General features: G+C 47.6%; 1 protein-coding gene across 47 annotated transcripts in view; it reads right to left on the bottom strand.

Moving 5' to 3' along the window:
- nrxn1a (neurexin 1a) overlaps positions 1-25,533 on the bottom strand; it is a 2,342,145-nt gene that overhangs the window by 950,685 nt on the left and 1,365,927 nt on the right. For 25 of the 47 annotated variants that reach the window (XM_038810283.1, XM_038810313.1, XM_038810330.1 and 22 more), the window contains 2 exons: positions 18,472-18,498; positions 17,945-18,064 (listed from right to left, as the gene is read on the bottom strand). In XM_038810283.1, coding sequence (XP_038666211.1) covers positions 17,945-18,064; positions 18,472-18,498 — 147 coding nt within the window. The remainder of the gene's footprint in view (positions 1-17,944; positions 18,065-18,471; positions 18,499-25,533) is intronic. The other 22 variants (XM_038810497.1, XM_038810476.1, XM_038810496.1 and 19 more) reach the window with 1 other exon arrangement.

Raw genomic sequence — 25,533 nt, 5'->3', positions numbered from 1 at the left:
TTCCTCTTCACGTGAAATGTCCTACAAGCCACACCAGCAACCTTGAATGCTGCTGATTGCATTTCATCCCCAACACTTATCCTTCTGCACTCTCTGACACTGAGGACAGACAACTATATCAAGCCACACCACCTCACCCTAACACACCAAAATCACTGCCAGCCTCATAACCACCTCTCACTGCTTACACCAATCTCTATTCAGCTAATGCAGGGATATTGCTTGAACACAGTGTTACACAATCACTGACATTCTACACGTTCACTTATTGGACTAGTTGGCACACAATTGGAAGGGAGCAGAACAGGCCAGTGGGGTCAAGGACCCCGACAGCGATTGAACTTTAACTAGGAGATGATTGACTACATCATGGGGTCAGCTCCAATGTAGCCCATGATATCCAACAACACTGAGAACATTGATGATGACAATGTGTTCCTGCCCCTTTCAATGTCCAGCTCACCCGCCCATTGAGGTCTGATAATATGGCCGAGATTTTCTGGCACTGCTGTGGAGGGTACTGCCCCTTTGATGTCACTGGTAAATCCGGTGGAGGGTGGGACTGGAAGATATTGCTGTATAAGCAGGCTGCTGATTGTGTCACCATGGAACACTTGGTTCCCCCCCTCACCGCACCCCCCCCCCCCTCCCCCGCACCCATTTTTCCTGACACCAATCTGCCACTTCTAAGTTCCTGCTTTCAGATGCCCAAGAACTGCCATCTGCTGTAGCCATCTGAGATGGCCACCTGGAAAGAATGATGGGAATTATGGCCAGGTATGGGACACAGACAAGCTGCAGCTTGTATCTTTGCAAACAGCAGCTCAGAAGTATGCAGGAATTCACACCTTCAAATGGGCCATTCAAGGCTATTAAAATAACAATGGGACCATCAGGCCCATTGCATCATCTTCCAGACTTGGCGGCACCAAGGTCTTGCTTGGAGCTCTCACAGGATTGGCCACTGATGCCCACCCCAAAAGTGATGTGGCAGCCCCTGATTGGATGTGACCAATCAGAGGGTGGAGCCTGAGGAATTGATTGACAGTGACACAGAAACTGCCCACAAAAAGGGCAGGGAAAACTCAAGCCAGCTAAAAGACAATGCAGCCATGATATCTGTCTCTTTTGGACCCGGCCTGTGCCAGCCTGTCTTGGATCTGGCCTATGCCAACCCAAGTGCAGCATAACGACTTCCACCCAGCCACGCAAGATCAGGACAAAGGCCTTGTCCATCTGCATAGAGCCGGTTGCCCTGAAGTTAAGTATAGGTTATGGTAGTTGCTAGGTGTAGTTTAACTTGTAGTGTTTTGTGTTGCATGTCAAAGTAACCCTTGTGTGTAAATAAACCATCTTTGAACTTGAACTGACTAACTGGTTGTGTGGTCCTTTGATCAATATCCAGGAAAGCCTTTGATACCTGGCGACTCTAAAGATAATCATTATTAAAAAGAGCAACACTGCCCAGTCACATCAGCTCATGGGGGAACAGAGAGAGCAACCGTGCATCGCACATCACTTGTTCTAAGACTCGAAAATACCAGATATTGGCTCCGCTCCTAACCTGGAGGCTAGTATAGAATCAGAACTAGAACTTAGTGGATCAGCAAGCAGGAGTGAGATGCAGCCCTGTTTGCGACCTTACCAGAGAGCAAGATCACAGATGATCTCTAATGCAGATGACTCAAATGATCACCTCCATGGGCTAGTATACCGGAATGTGATTGATTGATTGATATTTATTGCCACATGTACTGTGGCAAAGGAAACGTACACAGTATGTACACAGTTGACAAAAGAATAATCAACTGAGTACATTGACAAATGGTACGTCAACAAATAGAGATTGGTTACAGTGCGGAACAGGTTAAACAAGAGCAGCACAGGGCATCATGAATAGTGTTCTTACAGGGAACAGATCAGTCCGAAGGAGAGTCATTGAGAAGTCTAGCAGCTGTGGGGAAGAAACTGTTCCTATGTCTGGATGCACGGGTCTTCAGACTTCTGTATCTTCTGCCTGATGGAAGTGTCTGGTAGAGAGCCAAAAAGCCTGGGTATGAAGGGTCTCTGACAGTGCTGTCTGCCTTCCTGAGGCAGCGGGAGGTGTATACAGAATCAATGGGAGGATGGCAAGCTTGTGTGATGCGTGGGTTGAGTTCACCACACACTGTAGTTTCTTGCGATCTTGGGCCAAACAGTTGCTATACCAAACTGTAATGCAGCCAGATAGGATGGTCTCTATGGCACATCTGTAGAAATTTGTGGGAGTCGATGCAGACATGCCAAATTTCTTTAGCTTCCGTAGGAAGTAAAGGCATTATTGGGCTTTCTTGACAGTTGCATCAGCATGAGTGGACCAGGACAGACTGTTGGTGATGGTGACCCCCAGGAACTTAAATCTATCGACCATCTCCACTTTGGAGCCATGACAGATTGAGGTCTGTTGGTGAGGAAGTCAAGGATCCAGCTGCACAGGGAGGGGTCAAGTCCAAGGTTGCAGAGTTTGGTCATTAGTCTTGTTGGGATAATGGTGTTGAAGGCGGAGCTGTAATCTATGAACAGTAGCCTGATGTAGGTGTCCTTGTTGAAACATAGAACATAGAATAGTACACAGAATAGTACACATAGAATAGTACAGCACAGTATAGGCCCTTCAGCCCACAATGTTGTGCCGACCATTTATCCTAATCTAAGATCAACCTAACCTTCAATTTACTGCTGTCCATGTGCCTGTCTAACAGTCGTTTAAATGTCCCTAATGATTCTGACTCCACCACCTCTGCTGGCTCTGCATTCCACACATCCACCACTCTCTGTGTAAAGAACCTACTTCTGACATCTCCCCTATACCTTCCTCCAATCATGTCCCTGCATGACAGCTATTTCCACCTTGGGGAAAAGTCTCTGGCTATCCACTCCATCTATGCCTCTCATCACCTTATATACATCTATCAAGTCACCTCTCTGCCTTCTTCGCTCCAGTGAGAAAAGCCCTAGCTCCCTCAACCTTTCTTGATAAGACATGTCCTCCAGTCAAAAGCATCCACATCCTTCCCATAATGAGGCGACCAGAACTGGACACAATATTCCAAGTGTGGTCTAACTCGAGTTTTACAAAGCTGCCGCAAATCCTTGCGGCTCTTAAATTCAATCCCCTGTTAATGAAAGCCAACATACCATCCGCCTTCTTAACAACCCTATCAACCTGGTGGCAACTTTGAGGGATCTACATACATGGAACCCGATATCCCTCTGTTCCTCCACACTTCCAAGAATCCTGCCTTTAACCCTGTATTCAGCATTCAAATTCGACCTTCCAAAATGAATCACTTCATATTTATCAAGGTTGAACTCCATCTACCACTTCCAGCCCAGCTCTGCATCCTGTCAATGTCCTGTTGTAACCCGCAACATCCCTCAACACTATCTAAAACTCCCCCAACCTTCATGCCATCGGCAAACTTACTAATCCACCCTTCCACTTCCTCATCCAAGTCATTTATAAAAATCACAAAGAGCAGAGGTCCCAGAACAGATCCCTGCAGGACACCATTGGTCACCGACCTCCAGGAGGAATACTTTTCATCCACTACCACTACCACTCGTTGTCTTCTTTTGGCCAGCCAATTCTGTATCCAGACAACCAAATTTCCCTGTATCCCATGCCCCCTTACTTTCTGAATGAGCCTACCATGGGGAACCTTATCAAATGCCTTACTGAAATCCATATACACCACATCCACTGCCTGACCTTCATCAATGTGTCTCGTCACATCCTCAAAGAATTCAATGAAGCTTGTGAGGCATGACCTGCCCCTCACAAAGCCATGCTGACTATCTTTAATCAAATTATGTTTTTCTAAATAATCATAAATCCTATCTCTTAGAATCCTTTCCAGTATATTGCTCACCACAGACGTAAGATTGATGGGTCTGTAATTCCCAGGGATTTCCCGATTCCCTTTCTTGAACAAGGGAACAATATTCGCCTCCCTCCAATCATCCGGGACTACTCCTGTGGAGAGGGTGGTGCAAAGATCATCGCCAACGGCGCAGCAATCTCCTCCCTCGCTTCCCATAGTAACCTTGGGTATATCCCGTCAGACCCAGGGGACATATCTATCCTGATGCTTTTCAGAATTTCCAGCACATCCTCCTTCTTAACATCAACCTGCTTGAGTCTATTAATCTGGTTCACACTGTTCTCATGAGCAACAAGGTCCCTCTCTCTCGTGAATACTGAAGCAAAGTATTCGTTTAGAGCCTCTCCCATCTCCTCAGACTCTCGGCACAAGTTCCCTCCACTATCCCTGATCGGCCCTACTCTCACTCTGATCATTCTGTTATTTCTCACATAAGTGTTGAACGCCTTGGGGTTTTCCTTAATCCTTCCTGCCAGGGCTTTTTCATGCCCCCTTCTAGCTCTCCTCAGTCCATTTTCGAGTACCTTCCTGGCTACCTTGTAACCCTCTAGAGCTGAGTCAGATCCTTGCTTCCTCACCCTTACGTAAGCTTCCTTCTTCCTCTTGACGAGAAGCTCCACTTCTCTAGTCATCCAAGGCTCATTCTCCTTACCATTCCTTCCTCGTCTCAGTGGGACAAAAATATTCAGCACTCGCAGTAAGTGCTCCTTAAACAATCCCCACATTACTGTTGTCCCCAAGAACAATTGTTCCCACTTTATGCTCCTCAGCTCCTGTCTAATAGCAGTATAATTTCCCCTCTCCCAATTAAATACCTTCCCATACTGTCTGTTCCTATCCCTCTCCATGACTGTAGTAAAGGTCAAGGAGTTGTGGTCACTGTCACCAAAATGCTCTCCCACCGAGACATCCGACACCTGGCCTGGTTCATTGCCGAGCACCAAGTCCAATATGGCCTACCCCCAAGTCGGCATATCTACATATTGAGTTAGGAATCCTTCCTGTACACACCTGACAAAATCTGCTCCATCCAAAGCATTTGCACTGAGGAGGTTCCAGTCAATATTAGGGAAGTTGAAGTCACCCATGATAACAACTCTGTTACTTCTAGGGCAACACGGTGGCCTAGTGGTTAGCACAACTGCCTCACGGCGCTGAGGTCCCAGGTTCAATCCCGGCTCTGGGTCACTGTCCGTGTGGAGTTTGCACATTCTCCCCGTGTCTGCGTGGGTTTCGCCCCCACAACCCTAAAAATGCGCAGAGTAGGTGGATTGGCCACGCTAAATTGCCCCTTAATTGGAAAAAATAATTGGGTAATCTAAATTTATAAAAAAAAAACTCTGTTACTTCTGTACTTTGCCAAGATCTGCCGCCCAATCTGTTCCTCTATTGGGGGGTCGATCGAAAACTCCCAAGAGAGTGACAGCTCCTTTCTTGTTTCTGACTTCCACCCATACTGACTCAGTAGACAAACCCTCCTCAACTACCTCCTTTTCTGCAGCTGTGGTGCACTCCCTAATATACAGTGCCACTCCCCCTCCTCTTTTACTTCCCTCCCTATTCTTCTGGAAACATCTGACAACCATTCCTGCCCCTGTGAAACCCATGTCTCTGTAATTGCTCACACCATCGTAGTTCTGATCCATGCTCTAAGTTCATCTCCCGTATTCCTGACACTCCTTGCATTGAAGCAGACACACTTTAACCCATTCCACTGAATGCAACTTTGCCCTATCAACTGTATAATCTTCCTCACAGACTTGCTGCATATTATTTCTGCCTGTTCCACAGCTACCCTATCCTCTGGTCCATAGCTCTGGTTCCCATCCCCTTGCCAAACTAGTTTCAACACTCCTGAAGAGCTCCAGCAAACCTCCCACCCAGGATATTGGTGCCTCGCCAGTTTAGGTGCAATCCATCCTCCATGTACAGGTCCCACCTTCCTCAAAAGATATCCCGATGATCTAGATATCTGAAGCCTTCCCTCCTGCGCAAGCCCTCTAGCCACGTGTTCAGCTGCACTCGCTCTCTGTTCCTTGCCTCTCTTGCACGTGGCACCAGTAGCAATCCTGAGATCACTACTCTGCTTGTCCTGCTCTTTAGCTTCCAACCTAACTCCCTAAAATCACTTTTTAGATCCTCATCCCTTTTCTTAGCTATATCATGGTGTCTATGTGCACCATGACTTCTGGTTGCTCCACCTCCCCCTTAAGAATTCTGTAGACTCGATCTGAGACAGCCCTGGCCTTGGTACCCGGGAGGCAACATACCTTCCAGGAGTCTCGCTCGCGAACACAGAATCTCCTATCTCTTCTCCTAACCATTGAGTCTCCTATCACTGTTGCTTTTCTATTCTCCACCCTTCCCTTCTGAGCCACAGAGCCAGACTCAGTGCCAGAGACCTGGCCGCTAGGGCCTTCCCCCAGTGGGTCATCCCCCCCAACAGCATCCAAAACAGTATACTTGTTTTGAAGGTGAATGGCCATGAGGGATCCCTGCACTGTCTGTTGTTGAGATGTTCGACACAGTTAAACACTGGAGGCAGGGAGGATCTCAGAGGACTGGAAAGTAGCTAATGTAACACCACTGTTTGAGACAACCATTCTCAAACAGAATGAGAATGGGAAATTATAGGCCAGTTAGTCTGACTTCAGTCACTGATAAGATTTTAGAGTCCATTATTAAAGATGAGATCGCAGAGTACTTGGAAGTGCCTGATAAAATAGTACTGAGTCAGCACGGATTCATCTAGAGGAGGTCATGTCTGACAAATGTTAGAGTTCTTTGAGGAGGTAACAAGGCAGTTAGACAAAGGAGAACCAGTGGACGTGATCTATTTTGATTTCCAGAAGGCTTTTGACAAGGTGCAGCTTGGAACCTGTTAAATACGTTAGGAGCCCATGATGTTAAGGGTAAGATAGAGAATTGGCCGAATGGCAGAAGGCAGAGAGTGGGAGGAAAGGGGTCTTTTTCAGAATGGCAGCCGGTGACTAGTGGTGTTCCTCAGGGGTGGGTGCTGGGGCCACAACTTTTCACAATTTACATGAATGATCTGGAAGAAGGAACTGAAGGCATTATTGCTAAGTTTGCAGATGAAACAAAGATCTGTAGAGGGACAGGTAGTATTGAGGAAGCAGACGGGCTGCAGAAGGACTTGGACAGACTAGGAGAGTGGGCAAAGAAGTAGCAGATGGAATATAATGTGGAAAGTGTGAGGTTGTGCACTTTGGAAGGAGGAATGAAGGCATAGACTATTTTCTGAATGGAAAAATCTGAAGGAAATCACACGCATAAAGGGACTTGGGAGAACTTGTTCAAGATTCTCTTCAGGTTAACATGCAGGTTCAGTCGGCAGTTAGGAAAGCAAATGCAATGCAATCGCAGCTCAGTGTTCGAGCGAGAAAGCAAATGCAATGTTAGCATTCATGTTGAGAGGGCAGGGATGTACTTCTGAGGCTGTATAAGGCTCTGGTCAGACCCCATTTGGAATATTCTGAGCAGTTTTGGGCCCCATATCTAAGGAAGGATGTGCTGGCCTTGGAAAGAGTCCAGAGGAGGTTCACAAGAATGATCCCTGAAATGAAGAGCTTGTCGCATGAGGAGCGGTTGAGGACTCTGGGTCTGTACTCGTTGAAGTTTGGAAGGATGAGGTGGGATCCGATTGAAACTTTTCGGATACTGCGAGGCCTGGATAGAGTGGACGTGGAGAGAACTTGGAGGAAAAACTAGAACCAGAGGACACAATCTCAGATGAAAGGGACAATCCTTCAAAACAGAGATGATGAGGAATTTCTTCAACGAGAGGCGGTGAATATGTGAAACTCTTTGCTGCAGAAGGCTGTGGAGGTCAAATCACTGAGTGTCTTTAAGACAGAGACAGGTAGATTCTTGATTAATAAGCGAATCAGAGGTTATGGGGAGAAGGCAGGAGAATGGGGATGTGAAAAATATCAGCCATGATTGAATGGCGGAGGAGACTCGATGGGCCGAGTGGCCTAATTTTGCTCCTATGTCTTATGGTCTAAACAAGTATGCACATTGGTATACTGGGTGCATTGTTGTCCTCTGAGACAACTTCCTGTCACTATCAAGGAGCAAGGAGGAACACTGGGTGGAATCGCCTGGGGCCGGCGTCAATCCCGCCCCCGCCATGTCCCGAATTCTCCGCCCCCCGAGATTCGGTGGAGGTGGAAATTGCGCCGTACCGGTCGGCGGGCCCTCGTGGCGATTCTCCAGGCCCGCGATGGGCCGAAGTCCCGCCACTGACAAGGCCTTTCCCACCGGCGTGGTTTAAGCCACCTCTGGTGCCGGTGGGATTGCCGGTGTGGGCGGGCTCCGGGGTCCGGGGGGGGGGGGGGAGGGGTGGCTGGGGGGGGGGGGGGGTGCGCGGGGCGATCTGACCCCGAGGGGTGGCCCCACGGTGGCCTGGCCTGCGATCGGGCCCCATCGATCAGCGGGCGGGCCTGTGCCATGGGGGCACTCTTTTTCTTCCGCCTCGCCATGGCCTTCACCATGGTGGGGGCGGAAGAGACCCCCTCCCCTGCGCATGCGCCGGTATGACGTCAGCAGCTGTTGACGCACCGACGCATGCGCGGACTTCCGCTGGCCGGCGAAGGCCTTTCGGGCCCGGCTGGTGGGGCGCCAAAGGCCGTTCGCGCCGGCCGGCGGAGTGCCAACCACTCCGGCGCGGGCCTAGCCCCTCAATGTGAGGGCTTGGCCTCTAAAGGTGCGAAGAATTCCGCACCTTTGGGGAGGCCTGACACCGGAGTGGTTGACGCCACCCCAATACTCCGGGACCCCCCCGCCCCGCCTGGTAGGGGAGAATCCCAGCCACTGTTCCAACTGAACCTCCACCCCACCCGAGTGCTTCCAGGCACTTTGCAACAGCAGAAGATTGTCAAAATTAGCTTACCAAATTACCCAGAAGGATGAGACAGTAAAAACGGGGAAATAGGAATGCTCCTCGAACCAACAACATTCCTATAATATTGGATCACAAACTGATGACTTTAGGGTTGTTTGAGTAATTGTGCTGCATAGCAGTGTATTACTTTCCAAATCACATTTTAAATTAAAGGTATGTGTTCAAGAATCATTCCATTAACAGCAGTACAGGAACAGACGTAGATATTTACGAATCAATTGCTATACACCGTTGATTTATTGTTAGTAGATCAGGAGGCTGCATATTCTGCCAAGCTATGCTCAAGCTATGCTCAACCTGACTTCAGCAATTATTTGATTGTTTCAGGACAGTCTGAATCTTGATCTGTGCATTTTTGCATGTGCATTTGCATAAGTTGATGGAACTTTTAAATGCAATCTAGCAATGAAGTTGCTTTGGTGAACCACTGTATGCACCTGTATTAGGGGACGTAAGGTAGGACCTGCACTACAGGTTCGCCGGTAGCACCTGCCGGCTAGCTCCGCCCACAAGGAGCCATATAAATATGCGTGTCCTCCTCTGATCAGCCATTTCGCCAGCTGCAGTAGGAGGCCACGCATCTGACTGTAATAAAGCCACTGTTGTACCAATCTGAGTCTTTCGTGCAATTGATCGTGCATCAGTTGCATAGTGCAATGAAGCATGGTTGCAGTTAATACCCCAACACTGCAGCATTCAGTAGAAGACAAACATCTTCTCAAGGAAACAAAAGGTAAATCAGAGACAGCTGCCATCAACACTTCTGTAAACATTTAAGCGTAAAACTTACAGCAGAGGTCTAATAGCAAGTAGTTCATCTGCATTCTTGGCCCACAAACCCAAAAGAGAAGAAAATCAGAAGTGAGGTGAGCGATAATATAATTGAATTATAACTTGTCGCTACAATTTTTGCACTATGACCCAAGTTCAGGCAAAAACTCAAACTGGCTCCTTTTAGTTTAAAAACAGTGGTTGATCTGTCCCTACTTAAACACTCCATATTCACAAATTGAGATGAAGGCCAATGTCAGGCAAACTTTGCTGAACATTTGGAACATCCCAACACGACAAACCCAATTTTAACTTGGGATGAATGGGATGTAGCGTGGGTGGAATAATTCTTGGAGATAAATTCCTAAATCACCTCTGCGTAAACACTATGCAAATCTTGGAATGCTGGAAATATGATTATGGGTGAAATATGATTTATCTTGGATGGAACCAGGAGGCGAGCTGGGAAAATTACGACAGGGAGTGAGGCTGGGTGTGACAAAAGTTTGACTGAGAGATTCAACAGCTGTGGGAAGAAGTTAAAGACAGTTCCGGTTTCCTCCCACAGTCCAAAGATGTGCGGGTTAGGTGGATTGGCCATGCTAAATTGCCCGTAGTGTAAGGTTAATGGGGGGATTGTTGGGTTACGGGTATACGGGTTACGTGGGTTTAAAGTAGGTTGATCATTGTTCGGCACAACATCGAGGGCCGAAGGGCCTGTTCTGTGCTGTACTGTTCTATGTTCTATGTTCTATGTTCTAATGTCTTTGAGAAGCAACCAGTTTTTAATGTTAGATCGGGGCTGGCGGGGTTCTCTGTTTTGCCGGGGCCCGAGGGTTTCCCGGCAACGTGGGTCTGCTCCGCAATGGGAAACCTCACTGACCGGCGGCGTAACGGAGAATCCCGCCAATGGGTCGGGACACAAAAGTGGCGGGGCGGGGCGGAGAATCCCGCCCCTGATGTGGGACATGAAGCTCAGCTCAAGATCGTGTAAAACTTCGAAGCATTCGAGCAACAGTTGTGGAGGTGAAAGGGACTCCAGTAAGATAAAGCAAGATATAGTTAGGACCATCGGTAACACAAACACAACAAAGTGGCTTAATATTGAGTTAAAGCCTCGATGTCAGAATCCGAGAACATACTATGTTTGTGCTGTTGGTCCTGAGGCATCTCCACAGACTTCAATGGAAAAACAAATTTCATGCGCATGAATTAGAGGTAACTATATACAAATGTTGTGCTTCATTACAAGCGACAGATCTTACCATAAATGTATCTGTGATATAATCAAATGAAACTATTCCCAATGCACACGCACAATGAACCGTTCAGTTCATTCACTGCCTGACAATGAATCAGTGCAATTTAGAGGACGGAATTCACTGGTAAATCACCATTTATTCTGGTAATTATATGCCAAATGCGACTTGCCACAGCTGTGTCCTGTAAACATAGCATCACCGAAGAGACAATCGAAAATTTGGTGGTACACGTTAAATGGAAATAACAAACGTATTAGGCAATCATACAGTTTATACATTCAATACATTCCGCTGGTATTTCGCTTTTGTTCACATATTCAACATTAATCATTGCGCCTGGTAAAATGACAGTTATAATCCTTTGGTTTTTACTATTTTTTTCCCAGAAACTTGGCTTAGAAAGCACCATATTTTGCACCTTATTTAGCATTGGGAATCATTTCCCCCAGATTCCCTTCAATGTCCATTGTTTGGATAGGAAACTCCTCAGGTGCCTGCATGCTTGCTGGATTGATGAAATGCGTTGCACCCACTACTTACCCACTCTCCAACTGCAACATTTCAGTAACTCACCCAATGGGAAATCTTGGCTTTCTCAAGCAGCTTTACGTTTGCTGCAGAAGGCAAGGTACATCTGCATGATGGACACAGGATTTTATTCTCAAAAGAAAAATGCTGGAAATATTGATCAGGCCGACAAGCCTGCTTATGGGTGTCCTTCCTTGAAGCATTCATTTGGTGGGAGTTCACTTCACATACATTAGTACACTTAACATCATTACCCACTTCACTCAGCTGAGCTGTACATGCATTTTGGGCTCCAAATTTTAGCTGTGTCAGCAGTCATTGTGCATATGAAACATCATATGAGAACTTCACATGTGATGTTCTCTCCAATTGACCCCTGAAATGCCTGGTAAGTCAACAGCAGAGGGCAACAGTGAGGGCAGTTCCAGTTTAGGCACTGGCATTGTGTCCCATACGTTTACAGCCTTTTGATTTCTTTAGATTACACTTATTTGTCCCCTATTTTTAACAGAGGTATTAACCTCTATTTTATATTTGTACATCAATCTGTAACAAAAAATGCAAACTATAAAACATCAATCGCAGATTTAAAAAAATAAAAGGTTAAAGCTAGTTAACTCAATGTAAGTAAATAGTGGGCTGGATTCTCTGGTTGCCCAGCTGAGTGTTTTTCGGCAGCATACCGTTCACTGCCGGTGGGATTCTGCCTTCCCATTTGTCAATGGGATTTCCCATTGTAGCCAACCAATGCCACCGGGAAACCGGCGGGCGGGGGTGTGCTGCCGGCAGGAAAAATGTATCGCAAGGGCAGGAAAATTCCGGTCAGTGTGCGTTGAGGCATTGATTCCATTCACGGTGCAGCAGTTTTGGAGGGAGGGGAGGATCTCTCTTCACTATTTGTAGTGTAATCATGCATATGTTCTTTTTATGTTATATATTACCACAAGTGGCAAAGAGACAAAATGAAATGAGACAGTTATCGTTGCATTGTTTCACAAATCTACAGAGCATCTGAGACAGCTTATTTTTTGCTTTACAACATAAGATGGTGCAATATTTTCCAGTGAAGGCTGTTTAGCACAGGGCTAAATCGCTGGCTTTGAAAGCAGACCAAGGCAGGCCAGCAGCACGGTTCAATTCCCGTAACAGCCTCCCCGAACAGGTGCCGGAATGTGGCCTGTTTTGGGGAGGCTGGTACAGGAATTGAATCATGCTGCTGGCCTGCCATGGTCTGCTTTCAAAGCCAGCGATTTAGCCCTGTGCTAAACCAGCCTCTGGCAATCTGGTGTTGGGGGCTGGTTTAGCTCACCAGGCTAAATCGCTGGCTTTTAAAGCAGACCAAGCAGGCCAGCAGCACGGTTCGATTCCCGTAACAGCCTCCCCGAACAGGCGCCAGAATGTGGCGACTCGGGGCTTTTCACAGTAACTTCATTGAAGCCTACTCGCGACAATAAGCGATTTTCATTTCATACCCTATTTCGAAAAGTATTGAGTGCATGCTCATGACATGTACATTCAAGGGCTTAGCTAGACTAATTGGAGGCCAAGGGAAGAATTAGAAGGAGTTGTTTTTGTGTCCTATGATGACAGCTCTGCAGTGACAATGCTGAATCCTGGTGTTATTTCCTTTCCTGGGATCCAAATGATGCTTGTTGGATCATGGGGACTGAAACTGGGAAATCAGTGGTATTTATAAAATAAGCCAACATATGTACATTTTGGAAGAGCAGCATACTTTTGCCAACTTACGTGAAAGCTGGTTACAGCAGTAAAGAATATTTCTGACTCATGTTTGACAAGCAAATAAATAATATAATAGTCAAGCAGAATTTTCAAAGCTATTATTCTGTGAACTTACTGCAGCATTAGATTGCAAGGAGTAAAAGGTTAAGCATTTTCTATGACATCAGAAATTGCCTTCATGTTGAGGACAACGTGTAACTTGAGGGTGAAAAGCAGAACTTCAGCTCCTATAATGCTTGTGAAATGAGTGCATTGCCATCTGCTGGTCATTGTTAATGTCGCAGCGCCAACACTGAGTTCTCAAAGTCGATTACACACGAAGGAACAAGAAAAGGGACAGTTGGCATGCAATGACGTTTATACTTTGGGATTTGGTTTTGGCACGCAGCTTTACCTCATGTTCAGATGGCATATAAATTATTCACAATTGCCTTTCATTCCTTGTTACTGAATAATACATGATATATTATCTACACACATCACAAACATGCATGCATATATGAACAAGGAGGAAAGCAAGCTAATTTTATTTTGAAACTTAGACATATCATGTCGTTCTTCAGCTTAAACAATTCATCTAATCTCGAGGAATTCTATATCTCAACAACAAATGCGACTTAAAAGCAAATACTGGACACTTATTACAAATCCCCTCGCCCAGGATCTACCCCTCCCCAGGATTGGATCGCTCCACCCACAAGCTCACTATTTTAATAAACAAAATGGGTAAATACAATGGTGATTATTCTACCCTCTAAATTTGCCGGATAAAACCAGGGGAATAATACAAGATTTGAAAATCGTTAACAAAATGAACATTAAGAAGGGTTTTTCCCCCTGCCCATCCCATGTTTGTTACTTGAAGCAATCTCCTCATGAAAGCCTAACTGGTGGACTTACTGTGGCTTCAGCTTTCTCTGGAGTGGTTCCCAGTTGACTAGAAGCCAAGCCTGATCACCAGGCTTACTTCCAGCTGGAAATCCTGTCCAAAAGAAAAGGCTAGGCTGTGCAGTTAAAGCTCCACAGCACACGGGGAAATCTAGGCCCCTGTTTAACAAACCCACATATGCCATTATCAGGGTCACTTTTTAAAAATAAATTAACATCCAACCTCATGTTTTTGTTTCACAAACACTTATTTTCTGTTGTTCTTGCTGGCAGGATCATCCAATTCCACCGACGGCGAATCCCCGCCGTGAGTTTCCCGGAGGCATGGGGGTGCATCAACAGGAAATCTCATTGATAGTGGCAGGATCAGAAGATCTCGTCACTGTCCAATGGTTCACTGCCTCTGCCACAGCGAAACATGCCGCGAAGTGGGGGGGTGGGAAATACCCTGTCCAATGAGTGAGCAATCGTAAGATTGCCATTTGGGATGACTCATCAAAAGTACCTTTAACCTCGTTTTCTGAGCTGCATGGCCTAAGCTTGGGCCTCTTCAATAACACAGATTAAATCAAAATTTCATCCTGTGGGATCTTGGCCCATTTCATTCATGACACCATAGTCTGCTGAGCATTCTTTTAGTAAATCTGTAACTTTACCGAGGTTAGGCTTTTCATTTGGAGTAATTTATTCCCGAAAGTATTAAACCTGTAAAAAAAGAAAGTTCTTCTGGTTGTTTAGCTCATAATCTTCAAATCATCTACTACTTGCCCAGTTTTATCAAAGAAACGTAGTGGGAAAAACATTACCATCCACAATATTTACCTACACCATTAATTAAAATATTCGCATCTCACAAGGGGCCACAAGCTCATCATTTATACCTTGCTCTACATTTTTTGTAGCAATGTATTTCTTGTAGTATGTAGAATTGGGTGTATTTTCCCACGAGCGGTGAAACAAAGGTATTGCTCTTTTGAGAACGGCAGCATGGTAGTACAGTGGCTAGCACAGTTGCTTCACAGCTCCAGGGTCCCAGGTTTGATTCCCGGCTTGGGTCACTGTCTGTGTGAAGTCTGCACGTTCTCCCCCTGTCTGCGTGGGTTTCCTCCGGTTTCGTCCCACAGATGTGCAGGTTAGATGGATTGACAAAGCTAAATTGCCCCTAGTGTCCAAAAAAGGTTAGATGGGGTTACGGGGGTAGGGCAGTGCTGTGTGCTCTTTCCAAGGGCCGGTGCAGACTCGATGGGCTGAATGGCCTCATTCTGCACTGTAAATTTTTTGATTCTATGAGAAGCTGTGTAGTTTCAATGGCATACTTTCTGACATAGAACCATAGAATTGCCTGCAGTGCAGAAGGAGGCCTTTCAGCTCATTGAGTCTGCATCCATCCTCTGAAAGAACATCTTACCTTGACCTACTGCCCCACCCTATCCTTGTAACCCCACCAAATTTGCACACCTTTGGGCACTGAAACGCAATTTTATAGCATGTCCAATCCACCTAACCTGCACATCTTTGGACTGTGGGAGAAAGCCAGAGCATCGGAGGAAACCCACACAGATATGGAGAGAATGTACAAACTCCATACAGACAGTTATCCCAGGCCGGAATTAAACCTGGGTCCCTCGCTCTGTGAGACAGCCATGCGAGCCACTGTGAAATGAAAAATGAAATGAAAATCGCTTATTGTCACGAGTAGGCTTCAATGAGGTTACTGTGAAAAGCCCCTAGTCGCCACGTTCCGGCGCCTGTTCGGCCAGCCATCTTCTGATCTTGCAATTTTTATGTTTTGCCAGACAGGCACTTAAGTGGCTCGTGGCAAACCTTCCTTGAGGTCAAGGACATTGTGGTGGGAGGGTTACTGTAATCCACTTCTGGGAGCTGCCACTTAACCAGAGGCCGACAGCTTCTTGTTGCTCACCAGTGCCATCAGGTGGTAGCCTCTGGTAGTGCACTCAATAAAAGTTCAGGATCAGTGAGGGACCAATGCCACAGATGCGTGAGAGCAGGATGGGGACTACAAGATGGGGAACTGTATGGAGAGGATGGCAAGGAGATTTGGAAGAAAGGGTCGGGGATGGCTCTCAGCAAGCCTCAGCCATCCGAATGCCAGGCACCTCACTCAAAGATACTCAGAGGATCTTCCCAGGAGACCGCAAAGAAATTCAACACAGTTTCATTTTCAGGCTTGTTGCATGGCAAAGATCTTGTCTGCCTCTGGTTGAATACCAGCTACAGCAGGATGACGCCCCTAAGTGGACATTAAATGCCCACTTAAGGGCCTCAATTGGCTTTGGGGTGGGAAACATTCATGAGTCTTTTCACCCTGGACTTAAATTGGGGGCAGAGATGGGAAGGTAACAGGGTTATCACCTTTCATTTATTCTTGAATGGGATGTGAGGGCAGCTGGCAAGGCCAGCGTTTGCTGTCCATCTCTGATTTCCCTTGAACTGAATGGTTTGCCTTGCTATTTCAGAAGGTAGTTAAGAGTCAACCAAATTGCTGTGGGTCTGGAGTCACATGTAGGCTAGGCAAGTTAGATTTCCTTCCCCAAAGGCCATTAGTGAATCAGCTGGGCTTTTATGGCAATTGACAATGGTTTCAAGGTCATCAGTACTGAGACTACCTTTCAGTTCTCAAATAAGTTCCACCAGGTGCCATGGTGGGATTGAAACCTCTGTCCCCAAAGAATTAACCTGGACCTCTGCGTTACTACTCCAGTGACTATACGATCAATACTGCCAATTCTACCAGCATCCTCCCACCCGATTAAATGCTCCACAGCCTCGGGAGAGGGCAGTAAATTCCATCCCCAGCTATTATTTCCACTTGTAACCAGCAACCAATGCCTGGGAGGTGAGAGAGCAATGATAGAGGCTGGCAGCTGGGGACCAAAGTAATAATCCCTGGCACTCAAGTAAATTGAGACTTTTTTTCTGGTGCCTCGGGGAACATTATCTTGCTCTCAATGGCCCTCCAACCAAGTGAAAAAAAGTAAAGTAAGGCTCACCCATTTGGATCCCATTTCAGGGTCTGAATTCTCATCCTGTGGAGGAAAGCCGCAACTACTTCCAGTTCAGGCCCACTGTTGGAATTTCATCCGGCCTGAATAATTCTGCTTATTTAAAGAAGGACTGGGTTTACAGCTCGTGTTCGTCTCACAGCCCGAAACTGCAGGTGAAAATTTCACCTGTGGGATTGGGGTGAGTGGGAGTAGGAGGAGCACGGAGAATGGGAAATCCCACTGATAATTTTAACTTCCTGTCTGCTTGGTGTCTCTGGCAGCCAGGGTTAGAATCATCCCTTGAGTGTTGGAACAGAGCAGCATCTTCAGAGTCAGGTGATTGGCTGCAATCAGGATAAGGAAAAAGCAAACTGAGACAAGGGTGAGTTAACAACATTGATGAAACATTGCCCTGACAAGCTAAATATTTCTTACCGCACGTTATCTGACACATCAGTGCACTTCACAAGATCTACCTGCACAAACTAGACTTATATCCACTGCTGCTTTTCACTTAATCCAATTTTGTTTGAAAATGCCACAAAAAGATATAGTTTGGCAAAATCAAATTAGCAAGATACCCTCAAACAAAGAGTGACCATTAAGAACCTTTACATAACTCTGCTACATCCGTACATATTTTGCTTTTGGACAATTACATTCAGCAATATTTCTGCCAAGCACCACTCATTGCAGCTGAAACAATTAAATCGGCAGTACCTTATATCAGTTTCACCATTTTGCATTGCACTTCATAAACAACCTCTCCATAAAATTATCGATTATTGCACAAAACCTTCAGATTCAGGCTGCATCATAATTTCTCATTTGTCAAAGTATTGCAATAATTTTGGAACCACAACAGCATCTCACATTCCAAACACCCATTTGTGTACTTACGGTCATTACACAGGGTTCCCGTATAGGAAGTCATACTGCAGTCACAGGAGAAGCCATCCCACTGCTGTAGACAGACACCTTGGTTTCCACAAGAATCCTCTTGGCAGGTTGTGCTTGGCCCTAAGTTAGAGCAGACAAAACTTGCATTTTGGCCGATGCGCATCTTTAGTCTTATACTAATAAGTTTTGCATGCTTTCTGTCAATTGAAAACTGGACATAGAAAGGAACATGGTTAGGTTGGGTGTCAGAATGAAGAAAATAACTTCACGTTTCTAAAACAGTTAGGAGTGAAAATTAGAATCCAAGGGAGAGTGCAAAACAAATGTGTTGATCATACTAAAATAACTGATAAAGAAACAGTCAAGACTGAAAGTCCCATATAGGCAATACTTTAAAAAAATATTTATCTGATTCTAAAATTTTGACATGAATGCAATCGAGTTCCAAAGCAGATATGTGCTGTTTGTATATGTATTGCACAGACATAGATTTCAGTCTTGTTTTGTACAAACACACAGCTATCTACCTTGCAAGTCAGCTTTCATCAATGCAACTTTGCCAGCAAAATAAAAGCAAAATATGTAAAAGGTTAGTAAGCAGTAGTGGCATGTTAGCAAACATCAGGAAGAATTTAGCGCAAACATGCGGTTAAAAGGAGAGAAAGATGCAATAACAAATGAAAGATATGACAGCAGCCCTTGATCATTTATAAGCAAGCCAGAAAGAATAAGTATAATTATATATTGCCATCAGAATGATACACTTCACCATAGCACTATAATAATTCTAATTTATTGAAAAAAACTATTTTGGAAAGGCAAGCATGACAAAACTATAAGATGAGGAAGATTACTTAGCTCTAGGTATAGCAATTGGACATTTCAACATTTTTATGATCCACATAAGATGGGGAAATAAATGCCTGTACTGCATTTCTATTCAATATCATGTGAAATTGCCTTGCTGTGTCCTCTATAACATGCCTCCATGTCCATGTGGTCATTTTTTCACCAAAACAAAGCTGGAGTTATTAACAAATCCTTGTCATCAATGCAAAAGATACACAGGGGAAGTTGACAACACTTGTGTTTGCATTGATACAGCAAACCATGTTCAAATTAAATAAACGTAAGATATTCGGCATGATTGAGTTGCCACACTACACCCGAAAAGCAGTGCGCCTCTGTGCAACTTGGCCTAAAGAAGCCAGGAGACCCGCTCCCAGATATACCCAGCCCGCAACACCTCGCGAGATTTAAGATGCATGCCCTTTGGGCTGGGTGGTACCCTGGTACTATTGGTACCACCTGAGCACCCTGGCAGTGCCACCTGGGTGCCACCTTGGCATTGCCAAGGTGCTAAGTGGAACTGCCAGCTGGCAGGGCACTGCCAGAGTACAAGGTTGGCACGGTCAAGGTGCCTGGCCGTCATTTTTTGCACGGCAGAAATCGGGCTGGGTGTGCCGTGCGTGGGTTTTGGAGGGGTGCGGGAGGGGTGCCGGGGGGGGGGGGGGGGGGGCGGGTGGACCCCTCATAGTGAGTTGAGGATGGGGGAGACGGTCAGGGACCCCCAGGAAAGCAGAATTTCTCAGTGCAGAAAACGGGGCTATGTGTGGCCTTGGCCATTTGTTACTTGCTGAGGCCCCCTATTGAACCCGAGGGCCATTTAATGGTGTGTTTCTTGGTGCTGTGAATGCCGGGAAACACGCAGCTAAATGCGCTCTCTATGGGACTTTGTTCCCATTTAGTTCAATCGCACCCAGTGTCATTGAAACTGAATCAAAATAGGAGATGGCAACCAACCAAATATTCAAATGGGAGTTTTTTTTCCTTTTAACACCATTGTGAAAGCACTTCTGGAACAAGGACTGAAAATTTTCAAAGGAAATCTCCACCACTTTCGAGAGCAACTGGTGAAAGCCAATAAATGTAACTTTGCAGGCATCACACCAATCCTGAGAACAAATAAGTAGAATCACAGCTGCTATTCCAGAAGAACTAAATCAATTTGCAGAGATTTTGACATCCAAACTTATCTTGGAATCTTGCATGTGAGAAATTCAATTATGTCTGAATTTGGTTATTGTCCCACTACAGTGCCTGCTACATGCACCTAATCAGACACTGTCACAGTTTATTGATCCATTGGTCTCGCTTTCTGATGCAATCTTAAGAATTAGTAGGAGTAGGCCACTTGGCCTCTCGAACCTGACCCTCCATTTGATAAGATCATGGATGATCTAGTTTTGACCTCAGCTTCACATTCAGAAATCAGGCCATCTCCTATCAGCACTAGAGTCAGCCTCTGCACACCAAATGCACCTTCAGAATCCCTGGCATACATATTCCAGGATGCCCATCATTATCTGAATCCTCTTCACTCAGCTGCTTACTGCTTCAGGTCCCACCATACTGTTAAGCAGGCTTCTTGCCTTCACATCATCCATTCAACTTTTGATATCATGTCGCTCTCCTGTGGGAATTCTCTTCTGAATCTGCCCTCCAGCTCCAGATTTGACGTTACGGGTGTCACCACCCATGCCAAGCCGTTTCTCTACTTTGGCCAAAGTGTACCTCTCGCAGTTCTGGCAGTAATTAGCAATATTGGCAACCATCCCTGACCAATAACACCAACTTCCTGTCAGTGGGTCCACCTTCTTTGAAACCTGTTGTCCTGCCTGATTATGAACCACGGTCATCACTAGATGCTGGAGACTGTTGGGCAGGATAGGTTTCTACACCTCTCTCCCTTTGTCATAAACCAGCTGACAGAGAACTCCACTCTTCTCCCTGATCTTTCCTAATTGCTTGCTGTACCTGCATGCTACATTTTAGTGACTCGTGAACAAGATCACCCAGGTCCCTTTGTACTCCTGCATTTCCCAACGTCTCACCATTAAATAAATATTTTGGGCGGGATTCTCCGTTGGCAACGCCAAAATCGTGAAATGCAATTGGGTGCAGGATAGGTTCCGATCCCAAAAGCTTGGTGGGTATCGATTTGCCGCCAAATCGTAATTCTTCGTCACCTCGACAGCGGCGTCAAAGCAGTCCAGAATGCACATAGAGTAAACACCGTTTGCATGTAATTCATGGGCCCCACCCGTTATTCTCTGTGGCCTCCGTAATTCTCCACTTCTGATTGGCTGGGTTCCCAAAGGCGCAATTCACTTGTGCTTTCAAAATTTGTGAAACTGGTGTCATGGCTGATGAGGGAGAGAGAGGAAATAGGACACAAAGAGCCGTGACCGTCACCCCCCCTGAGGTGGGACTGGGGCTGGGGCGGTGTCCAGGCACAGATCGCTATTGCCACGGCCTGCAAGGCAGCCATCTGGTTGCACACACCACTGACCACCCACCTTGGCCCCTGGTTCTGCAGAGTGACACCAGATAGAACATAGAACAGCACAGCACAGAACAGGCCCTTCGGCCCTCGATGTTGTGCCGAGCCATGATCACCCTACTCAAACCCACGTATCCACCCTATACCCGTAACCCAACAACCCCCCCAACCTTACTTTTTAGGACACTACGGGCAATTTAGCATGGCCAATTCACCTAACCCGCACATCTTTGGACTGTGGGAGGAAACCGGAGCACCCGGAGGAAACCCACGCACACACGGGGAGGATGTGCAGACTCCGCACAGACAGTGACCCAGCCGGGAATCAAACCTGGGACCCTGGAGCTGTGAAGCATTTATGCTAACCACCATGCTACCGTGCTGCCCTTGTATGTATGGATTCCCCCATCTCTCCACCCCCGCACGCCACCTTCCGCCAAACCCGCCCCCCACAGCCGCCACCCACTGGCATTAGGTGGCCCACCCAAAGGCAAAGCCCACTATAGCCACTAAGGGGGCGTCGAGTGGGAACCATGGAGTGTACCACTGGCAAAGGTAGAGCTAACCGATGGTACCCCTGGCACCAGGGACAGGCGCAATGGGCCAGAGGCCCCCACAGTGCTGGCCACCATCGGGGTCAGGGGTGCAGGGATGGGGGGAACACATGGGCGCAGAGCCCGCAGTGCCAACCGGGCCCACCATGCAGCCCATTGCACCTTGTTGGACACCGGGGTACGCACTATAATAAAATGCCAGTCTTTCACCTCCCGCAGACAATGGATATTGGAATTCAACCAGCAATTGTGGCCTTCCTACTAGTTACCACAGCCCGGGGGATGCCTTGCAGCTGCACAAGTGGTTGCAGCTGAGGATGAGGAGGAGGAAGTTGCAGCAGCAGTATGTGCGGCAGCGGAGTAGGCAGCAGCAGAGTGTGCCACAGAGGGACAGTAGCAGCTACCCAGGTTGGAGAGCTGGCTGCCCAACAGGCCGACGAAGAGGAGGTGCCAAAGAGGTGCCGCATGAGGCCTTGTGTGTTCCAGCAGCGGCTGTCATTCGTGATTCTGCTAGATCGGGTATGCCGTTGAAGACTGGCTGAGCAGGGAGAGAGTGCAACATATCTGCCAGATTATGGTACACCTGCAGTGCGGGGGTATATGGGAGGACATCGCTACTGGTGGCTGTCAAGGTGATGGTCATCCTGAACATTTACGCCGCGGCGTCCTTCCAGGCGCTGAGTACGGACCTGTCCATGATCTCACAGACCCCGGTGCACAGGGGCATCAATGCTGTCACAGATTCCCAGGCGGCTCAATACATCCACTTCAATGTAGTCCAAGCCCACAGGATGCCCGGGCAGTGGGGTTCGACACCATCGACAAGATGCCCCGGATCCAGGGGGTGATTGACGCTCTGAGCACCTGCTGATGACGGGCCGCTCTACACAAACTGAAAGAGGTTCCACTTGATGAACGTGCAGTTGATATGTGACCATCAACTGCGCATCATACATGTCTGCGTCCGATACCCGGGCAGTGTGCCTTCATCCTGGCACACTCGGTGATTCCTGACATGTTCGCGATGCCCCCCCACCGGCTGGGAGCTTGGCTCTTGGGTGACGGGTTATCCACTGAGGTTGTGGCTCATGACGCCTATTCGGAGGCCACAGATCGATGGCGAGACCCGCTACAACGATGCCCATGCAGCAACCAGCTGCGTGATTGAACGGTGATTCAGCATCCTGAAGATGCGGTTCAGCTGCCTGCACTACTCTGGAGGGGCCCTCCAGTATGACACTGAGAGGGTCACCCCTATTGTGACGGCTTGCTGCTTCCTCCACAACAGCACGCAGCTGAGTGGCGACGTGCTGGAGGAAGAGAAACGCCAGTCTCGTCCGACGAGGAGGATGCAGGGAAGGGGAGGATGGACAGGACATGGAGGCCAGGGCAAACACAGGATGATACATGACATGTGCGCCAGGGCCAGCGTGCATGGGATGCCCTGATTGCCTCCAGGTTCACCAACAAGGAGTGGGGAGGGGGGGGGAGGGAGAGGAGAGACTGACTAAATGAAAAGTATTCATTTAGTATCTCGCTTATCTCCTCAGCCTCCACACACAACTTCCCACCACTGTCCTTGACTGGCCCTACTCTTACCCTAGTCATTCTTTTATTCCTGACATACCTATAGAAAGCTTTTGGGTTTTCCTTGATCCTACCTGCCAAAGACTTCTCATGTCCCCTCCTTGCTCGTCTTAGCTCTCTCTTTAGATCAGTCCTCGCTTCCTTGTAACTATCAAGCGCCCCAACTGAAACTTCACGCCTCATCTTCACATAGGCTTCCTTCTTCCTCTTAACAAGAGATTCCACTTCTTTGGTAAACCACGGTTCCCTCGTTCGACCCCTTCCTCCCTGCCTGACTGGTACGTACTTATCAGGAACATGCAATAGCTGTTCCTTGAACAAGCTCCACATATCCAGTGTGCCCAACCCTTGCAGCCTACTTCTTTTCCAGTCAATATTTGGAAAGTTAAAGTCTCCCATAACAACTACCCTGTTACTTTTGCTCTTTTCCAGAATCATCTTCGCCATCCTTTCCTCTACATCCCTAGAACTATTAGGTGGCCTATAGAAAACTCTCAACAGGGTGACCTCTCCTTTCCTGTTTCTAACCTCAGCCCATACTACCTCGCAAGAAGAGTCCCCATCTAGCATCCTTTCCGCCACCGTAATACTGTCCTTGACTAGCAGCGCCACACCTCCCCCTCTTTTGCCCCCTTCTCTGAGCTTACTAAAACACCTAAACCCCGGAACCTGCAACAACCATTCCTGTCCCTGCTCTATCCATGTCTCTGAAATGGCCACAACATCGAAGTCCCAGGTACCAACCCATGCTGCCAGTTCCCCTACCTTATTTCGTATACTCCTGGCATTGAAGTAGACACACTTCAAACCACCTACCTGAACACTGGAACCCTCCTGCGAAGTCAAATCTGTGCTCCTGACCTCTATACTCTCAATCTCCCGTACCCCAAAACTACAATCCAGGTTCCCATGCCCCTGCTGAATTAGTTTAAATGTGATTCATACCTGCTTCACCACGGGGCGGGGGCCCTGGGTTGACTGTACGCCGGGTTTGGCCCATTAGATGGAGGGTGATGATAACCCGCTCTGTGATGTGTTCTTGTGCTCCACATCAATTGGTAAAGGCTGCCTCCTGCCCATGGTAGCACTTTTCACCATCCACCTGCGTGATCCCTGCATACGAGCTGCCCATCCATCACTCAGTCCCATCGAATCCCTGGCGTGACGGTGGTGGGGACGGTCGGCCAGGGTAGTAGGGGTGGGGGGGAGCCCAGGCCCATTCCCCCCCAATGTCTGCCCATTCTCCTCCCCCTCTCCGGGCAGCCCACTCCTCACACCCATCTGACAGAGGACTGAGGCAGGTTGTAGCAGTGTGAATAGGTGTTTAATGTGACAACATATATACAGTTTTGTACCCTTGCCCCTATAACTAAACTGTGCCCTGCACCTGTACCAACTTAACTGCTGTATAACTTTCTGGCCTTACAGACCCTAACATTACATCTTGGTGGATCCCCAGACAGTACAGCAGGAGTGGAGATGGCCTACCGTGATTCCCAACCTGCAACCTGGGTCCCCGTTAGCGGCAGTCTTCTGGGGCGTCCGGGCCTCAATGGGCCCGGCTGCTGTTCGGGCATCCCAGGTGGCATTGCGCTGCCCAGTTCTGCCTGCTTCCCACCAGATATACCAGTTTCAGGAGGCCACGGGTGTCCGAGCTGCAGCATTATTCCGGCACCTCCCCCACATGAGTCACCTGTGAACCCATCACCTCCTCCTCCCTCTGGGTGCCTAATGGCTCCCGGGCTACTCCATGTGATGGGGGTGCCAGCGGAGCTAGACCCTGAGGCTCTCCTGCCACTTGGCTCTGGCAGTCCTGAAAGCCCATTATGGTCTCGACCAGGGTCTGCATGCTCGAAGCCATGGAGCCTCTGTTTGGGACAGCGCCACACCATCCATTGACTGTGCCATCACCGTGTCACATCAGCCAGTGACTGTGCCATCTTCCTCTGGGACTGAGCCACCTCCCACTGTCTGCACCTCGTCGGCAAACGCCTGGGCAATGCCGCGACGTACCCAGCCATGGCCTGCTGTGACAGGGCCATGCATGGAAGCGCCACTGTGATTTCCATGTGGCTTTGACATATGGTTGCCTGTGAGGCGACATC

This window comes from Scyliorhinus canicula, chromosome 1 (assembly GCF_902713615.1).
Source record: "Scyliorhinus canicula chromosome 1, sScyCan1.1, whole genome shotgun sequence".
Lineage (NCBI taxonomy): Eukaryota > Metazoa > Chordata > Chondrichthyes > Carcharhiniformes > Scyliorhinidae > Scyliorhinus > Scyliorhinus canicula.
Note: the sequence above shows the minus strand (reverse complement) of the source record. Positions and strands in the feature narration are given on the sequence as shown.